The sequence below is a fragment of the Pongo pygmaeus genome, chromosome 13 (genome assembly GCF_028885625.2).
Source record: "Pongo pygmaeus isolate AG05252 chromosome 13, NHGRI_mPonPyg2-v2.0_pri, whole genome shotgun sequence".
In the NCBI taxonomy this organism is placed as follows: domain Eukaryota; kingdom Metazoa; phylum Chordata; class Mammalia; order Primates; family Hominidae; genus Pongo; species Pongo pygmaeus.
The window spans coordinates 82,686,505-82,693,754 of NC_072386.2; the positions used below are offsets into that span (position 1 = coordinate 82,686,505).

Sequence of the window (7,250 nt, forward strand, 5' to 3'; positions counted from 1 at the left end):
AGGGTTTTTCTGAAGTCCTGCCTGGTCCTTGCCTAAAGAGAGATGTGGAACCTCCATATACAAAGAAACTTGATTCAAGGTGCTTTTTTTTTTTTTTTTTTTTTTTGAGACAGAGTTTCGCTCTCCTTGCCCAGGCTGGAGTGCAATGGCACAATCTCAGCCCAGCACAACCTCTGCCTCCCGGGTTCAAGCAATTCTCCTGCCTCAGCCTCCCGAGTAGCTGGGATTACAGGCATGTGCCACCATGCCTGGCTAATTTTGTATTTGTTTTAGTAGGGACGGGGTTTCTCCATGTTGGTCAGGCTGGTCTCGAACTCCCGACCTCAGGTGATCCGCCCGCCTCGGCCTGTCAAAGTGCTGGGATTACAGGCGTGAGCCACCGGGCCTGGCCTTTTTTTTTTTGGTTTTGTTTTGTTTTGTTTTGTTTTGTTTAAATAAGGAAAAAGAAAGAATGGATGGCTGTTGGCAATGGAAACTGTAGGGAGACTGTCCTCACCGCTCATGGCTTGTTTATTGGTCAGAGGCCTCGGGGGGCCCAGGATACTTCATGGCCATCACAGCACCAACTGCGGCTGTCACCTTTTTTTTTTTTTTTTTTCTGCATTTCCTACCTTTTGACATATATATATATATATATATATATTTTTTTTTTTTCACCTTGAGGATATCACTATTCCGATTGTTCCCATATGAATACAGGTGTGGTCTCTATTGCATATAAATGTCTTTTATTCAATTTTAGGTCCAGGACTTGGTTTGCTGTCCCAACTACACATAAATGTCCCTTTTTTGTTGTTTGTTTAAGTTATTAGTTGTGTGTGTTTTCCTTTTTGCATAAGAAATATGTCCGTTTAGTCCAGAGGCTCTTGCTTTATCCGGATGATGGAGGGTACGGGAGGGCATCCGCCTCAGTTCCCTACGAAGGACATATTTGCTGAACTAGGACGAGCCCACTCCTCCCCCACAGGAGCCCACGATTTCAAATCCTCTTTGCTGCAACCTCTCGAGGACCTAGACTGAGTTGAGGTGACAGTAGCCACTTAGTGGAAACCTGACGACGTGCGTGGAGTCGTGATTCCAGCCTGCACTGACAAAGTTGCACATCACATCGCCGATCTCTGGAAACACTTCTTCTACCAAGGATTTGTCACCACTTAGCGTGATCCTTTCTCTGAGGTCTGGGGCCACACAAACAACAAGGCACTCACAAGGCCTTGAAAAGCGACCGGTTTCTCTGTCCTGCTTCCATCTTTCCATCTCCAACAACATGGGCTGAAGCTGAAAATATTTTGCCTCTTCATATAACAAAGTGTAGTCCTTGAAATCATCAGGAATGAGGAGTTTGGATGTTCGTAGAAAATTCAAGATATATCTGAACATCTGTCCATCTCCGTCAGTGAAATAGTGCTGTTTGAGACTGTCCAAAACTATGGGCTCTGTACCATCACAAAGTGTTCTGATTCTGGATACAGGACATTTGGTGAGGGTGGCCAGGCTGCTGGTATACATGTGGCCACCCACATCAATGTGGACAGGCGCATTGGATTTTGTGAGTTGTGCCGGAGTAGGGGTCCCTTGGTTGTTCAGTGGAGATTCAGGGGATCTAGTGATCAGAGGTCTTAACGTATTAGGCCGACTGTCCCTCTGGCGGAGAATTGCGCGGGCCCGGGCGGGAGAGAAGGAGGGCCGGCGGGAGGGCGGAACGGTCTCGCTTCTCTAAGTAATGCCTGAGGAGTAGTGCCCCTTCCACTGCCCCCTCATTGCCCCCTGGAGCGGGGGGTCGGGGCAGCTGCTGCGCCGGGCGTGCCGTGGTGCTGCCGTGGGAAACCCGTGTCTGGGGCCGCCCGGAGCGGAGCGGAGGCTGTCAGAGATTTAATTGTTTAAAATGGCCCCCAAGTGTACTACTGAAGTGCTGTCTAGTGTTCCTAAGTGCAGAAAGGCTGTGATGTGCTTTACAGAGAAAATATACGTGTTAGACAAGCTTGGCTCAGGCATGAGTTATAGTGCTGTTGACAGTAAGTTCAACAGCAATGAGTCAACAATATGTTACATCCAGAAGGAGGAAGAGGAAAGTCATTGACGCAGATGCGAGGCCACTCTGAAAAGTGCCCAAGTAACATCTATAGCACCTGGTAAAGTTATGGAATAAGAAGAATAAAAAAAAAAAGTGAAATTTGTGGATTCGTGAGATGACATTAAAAGTTTGGTGGACTGGCCGGGCGCGGTGGCTCGCCTGTAATCCCAGCACTTTGGGAGGCCGAGGCAGGCGGATCACGACGTCAGGAGTTCGCGACCAGCCTGACCAACATGGTGAAACCTCATCTCTACTAAAAATACAAAAATTAGCCGGGTATGGTGGTGCGCGCCTGTAATCCCAGCTACTCAAGAGGCTGAGGCAGGAGAACCTCTTGAACCCGGAAGGTGGAGGTTGCAGTGAGCCAAGATTGCACCACTGCACCCCAGACTGAGCGACAGAGCGAGACTCCGTCTCAAAAAAAAAAAAAGTTTAGTGGACAGCGTTGTTGTGAGGCTGACAGCCAAATAAATTTTTAGTCACATTACCCAAGGTTAGGAAAATGCAAAACTCTTCCCAGCTTGTGTTTTATTATAAAGAATAATACAGCTCTCCCTCCTCTCCCTCTCCCTGCTCTCCCTCTCCCTCTCCTCTCCCTCTCCCTCTCCCTCCTCTCCCTCTCCCTCCTCTCCCTCCTCTCTCTCTCCCTCTCCCTCTCCCCTTTCTTCGGTCTCCCTCTCCTTCTTTTTTCGGTCTCCCTCTGTTGCCGAAGCTGGACTGTGCTGCCGTGATCTCGGCTGGCTGCAACCTCCCTGCCTCGGGCTCCTGTGACTCTCCTGCCTTGGCCTGCCGGGTGCCTGAGATTGCAGGCGCGCGCCGCCACACCTGAATGGTTTTTGTGTTTTTGGTGGAGACAGGGTTTCGCCGTGTTGACCGGGCTGGTCTCCAGCTCCTGGCCTCGAGTGATCTGCCTGCCTCGGCCTCCCGAGGTGCTGGGATTGCAGACGGAGTCTCGCTCACTCAATGCTCAATGGTGCTCAGGCTGGAGTGCAGTGGCGTGATCTCGGCTCGCTACAACCTCCACCTACCAGCCTCCTGCCTTGGCCTCTTAAACTGCTAAGATTACAGCCTCTGCCCCGCCGCCACCCCGTCTAGGAAGTGAGGAGCGTCTCTGCCTGGCCGCCCATCGTCTGGGATGTGAGGAGCCCCTCTGCCCAGCCGCCCCATCTGGGAAGTGAGGAGCGCCTCTGCCCGGCCGACCCGTCTGGGAGGTGAGGAGTGCCTCTGCCCGGCCGCCACCCCGTCTGGGAGGAAGTGAGGTGCACCTCTGCCCGGCCGCCACCCCGTCTGGGAGGAAGTGAGGAGCACCTCTGCCCGGCCGCCCCGTCTGGGAGATGAGGAGCGCCTCTGCCCGGCCGCCCCGTCTGGGAAGTGAGGAGTGCCTCTGCCTGGCTGCCACCTCGTCTGGGAGGAAGTGAGGAGCGCCTCTGCCCGGCCGCCCATCGTCTGGGATGTGAGGAGCGCCTCTGCCCGACTGCCCCGTCTGGGAAGCGAGGAATGCCTCTGCCCGGCCACCCCGTCTGGAAGGTGAGGAGCGCCTCTGCCTGGCCGCCACCCCGTCTGGGAGGAAGTGAGGAGCGCCTCTGCCCGGCTGCCCCATCTGGGAAGTGAGGAGGGCCTCTGCCCAGCCACCCCGTCTGGGAAGTGAGGAGTGCCTCTGCCTGGCCGCCACCCCGTCTGGGAGGAAGTGAGGAGCGCCTCTGCCTGGCTGCCCCATCTGGGAAGTGAGGAGCGCCTCTGCCCAGCCGCCACACCGTCTGGGAAGTGAGGAGCGCCTCTGCCTGGCCACCCCGTCTGGGAGGTGAGGAGCGCCTCTGCCCGGCCGCCCAGTGTGGGAAGTGAGGAGCACCTCTGCCCGGCCGCCCTGTCTGGGAGGTGAGGAGCGCCTCTGCCTGGCCGCCACCCCGTCTGGGAAGAAGTGAGGAGCGTTTCTGCCCGGCCGCCCCGTCTGGGAAGTAAGGAGCGCCTCTGCCCGGCCGCCCGGTCTGGGAAGTGAGGAGCGCCTCTGCCTGGCCGCCCCCTCTGGGAAGTGAGGAGCGCCTCTGCCCGGCCGCCCCGTCTGGGAGGTGAGGAGCGCCTCTGCCTGGCTGCCACCCAGGCTGGGAGGAAGTGAGGAGAGCCTCTGCCCGGCTGCCCCGTCTGGGAGGTGAGGAGCGTCTCTGCCCGGCCGCCCCGTCTGGGAAGTGAGGAGCGCCTCTGCCCGGCGGCCCCGTCTGGGAAGTGAGGAGCGCCTCTGCCCGGCCGCCCTGTCTTGTAGGTGTACCCAACAGCTCCGAAGAGACAGCGACATCGGGAGTGGGCTATGAGGACGATGATGGTTTTGTTGAAAAGAAGAGGGGGAAGTGTGGGGAAAGGAAGGAGAGATCAGATTGTTGCTGTGTCTGTGTAGAAAGAGGTGGGCATAGGAGACTCCATTTTGTTCTGACTAGGAGAAGTTCTTCTGCCTTGGGATGCTGTTGATCTATAGCCTTTCCCCCAGCCCCGTGCTCTCTGAAACATGTGCTGTGTCAACTCAGGGTTAAATGGATTAAGGGCGGTGCAAGATGTGCTTTGTTAAACAGATGCTTGAAGGCAGCATGCTCTTTAAGAGTCATCACCACTCCCTAATCTCAAGTACCCAGGGGCACAAACACTGCAGAAGGCCGCAGGGACCTCTGCCTAGGAAAACCAGAGACCTTTGTTCATGTGTTTATCTGCTGACCTTCTCTCCACTATTATCCTATGACCCTGCCATATCCCCCTCTCCGAGAAACACCCAAGAATGATCAATAAATACTAAAAACAAAACAAAAAAACAGAAAAAAAGAATAATACATATAGTTAGCTATTGGTAAGAAACATATATTAAACAAGGTGTCTGTAGATAAAAACACATAAAACAAAAATATGTATTGGTTGGATGACAAAAATGTAGTGACCAGAGGCGTGGAAGCTAACCCTGTATTTCTCCAGGAGCAGTGGTTCAGTATTGGCTAATAGTGTTCACAGTGTCTTTAGAGAACATACTCCAGCACTCACCAAGGCCATGCTTCTTGCATCACAGCTATGCTTCCTGCACCCACCAAGGCCATGCCTCCTGTGTTATAGCCATGCCTCCTGTACCCACCAAGGCCACACCTCCTGTGTCATAGCCTCCCCTCCTGTACCCACCAAAGCCATGCCTCCTGTATTCACCACTGCTATGCTCCCATTCAATAGCCACACTACACTTCCTACACCACAGCCTTGCCCCCTGCACCCACCACAGCTATGACTATCCAATAGCCACACCTCCCCTACCACAGCCACACCCCCAGCATCCACCACAGCCACACCCAGCACCCTCCACAGCCACACCCCCTCCACAACCACACCCGCTCCACAGCCACGCCTCCTGCACCCACCACAGCCACACCCCAGCACTCTCCATAGCCATACTTCCTGCACTTTCCACGGCCACGCCTCTTGCTCTGGCCTTCACAGGCTGCAGTAACGTCTCCTCTCCTCCCTCCTTTCCCTTAATCTTTGTGGCTAATCTTTAGGTTCCCCCAACATGGCTTTTGTTTCTTTTACTTCTGCCGATACTTCTGGTTAAATTCTTTTCATTTAAATGCTCTCCAGCATCCATCTCTCTTCTTTCAGACCTTGGCTGACTTCCTTCTTTCCCAGCTGCTCCGAAGCTGTCTGGCCTCTCCACAGGACTCATCCATTTCCCCACCTTCCAGAATCCCCTTTCCCCCCAGACTTCAGCAGGAACCTGTGCCAATGAGATCCACAGAGCAGAGTAATTTCTCTTCGATATCATCAATCTGTCCTCCTCTAAGGAGACAGGAACAGCACGGGTAGTTGCAGGAGTATGGACAAACCCAAAGAACCCCTGAAGCAGGGCCTAGGCAAAGAAACCACAGGGTATAGAAAGCCAAAAATAAGGCAGAGAAAATGACCAAAACCCTGGTCAGGGTGACATGTCTGTGACTCTTCCAGGTAAACCCAAATAAGAGAGAAAGGGGGCAATAACAGGAGGGGGGAGGAGTCCCTGAAATCCCCTCCTTTTCCAGAATACCTAATGAGCATTCCACCCCCTAATTAAAGAAACATCTGGGCTGGGCACGGTGGCTTACACCTGTAATCCCAGCACTTTGGGAGGACGAGGCGGGCAGATCACCAGGTCAGGAGATCGAGACCATCCTGGCTAACACAGTGAAACCCTGTCTCTACTAAAAAATACAAAATATCAGCCGGGCGTGGTGGCGGGCGCCTGTAGTCCCAGCTACTCGGGAGGCTGAGGCAGGAGAATGGCGTGAACCCAGGAGGCAGAGCTTGCAGTGAGCCGAGATCGCGCCACTGAACTCCAACCTGGGAGAAAGAGAGAGACTCCTTCTCAAAAAAAAAAAAAAAAAAAGAAAAGAAAGAAAGAAACATCCCTAAAATAAGAAACCCAGCCTCCGTTGTGCCTGACTTGTTCTCACGGGCATGCCTGCGCTCCTCTCAAGCGCACACTTTCGCTTTGCAATGGAAACTTCTCGCCCTGCGCTTCATTCTGACTCGACTCGCCCCTGAATTCGTTCTTGTGATGCTGTCAAGAACCTGGAAAACCGGCTGGGGCTGGGGTCTCACTGGCATCCGGAGACCTTCCTGAGCCCTCCAGCAACACACAGCTTCTTTCTCTCGAGATATAAACAAAATTGCGTGATTTTCACCTTAAAAGATAAAGAGAGAGCTATCCACCTCAAGTCTTCTTCATAGCCAAATTTCTAAAAATAGTTTCATTTCCCTCCTAACTTCCCTTCTGGCTCAACCCCATTTAAAATCTAGCTTCCACCTTCTTCCCTCTATTGAGACTACTAGAACACAGGACTCCAGTTTTACCCAGAATCATGAGCGTTGTAGACACTTCCCATCCTTCTCCCGCATGCCCTCCCGCTGACTTTTGGCACAGATGCCATCCCCTCCTTCCTTCCTCATTGCTCCATTTCTGTGATTGCTGCTCTTCTCTCCATTGCCACTTTGTTCTCAGTGACTTGAATGTTCAGATTTCTCTCCTTCTCCCAGTCTCTCACATCGTTCTCCTTAAAGGATCTGTGGTTTCACCCAGCCGAAATGCCAATGACTGTCAAGTTTCTCTCTAGATAAATCTCTCTTTAGTACTCCAGACCAATTTTCCAAACTGCTGCCTGGGTTTCTACAATAAAAACCC

General features: G+C 53.0%; 1 protein-coding gene across 1 annotated transcript; it reads right to left on the bottom strand.

Moving 5' to 3' along the window:
- Positions 1-1,011: 1,011 nt before the first annotated feature.
- Positions 1,012-6,676, bottom strand: LOC129043513 (BTB/POZ domain-containing protein KCTD1-like). Its single transcript, XM_054500187.1, has 3 exons — positions 6,554-6,676; positions 5,772-5,942; positions 1,012-1,716 (listed from the first exon to the last, which is right to left on the bottom strand). The coding sequence occupies exons 1-3, from the start codon at positions 6,674-6,676 to the stop codon at positions 1,012-1,014; spliced, it is 999 nt and encodes a 332-aa protein (XP_054356162.1).
- Between the last annotated feature and the right edge of the window lie 574 nt (positions 6,677-7,250).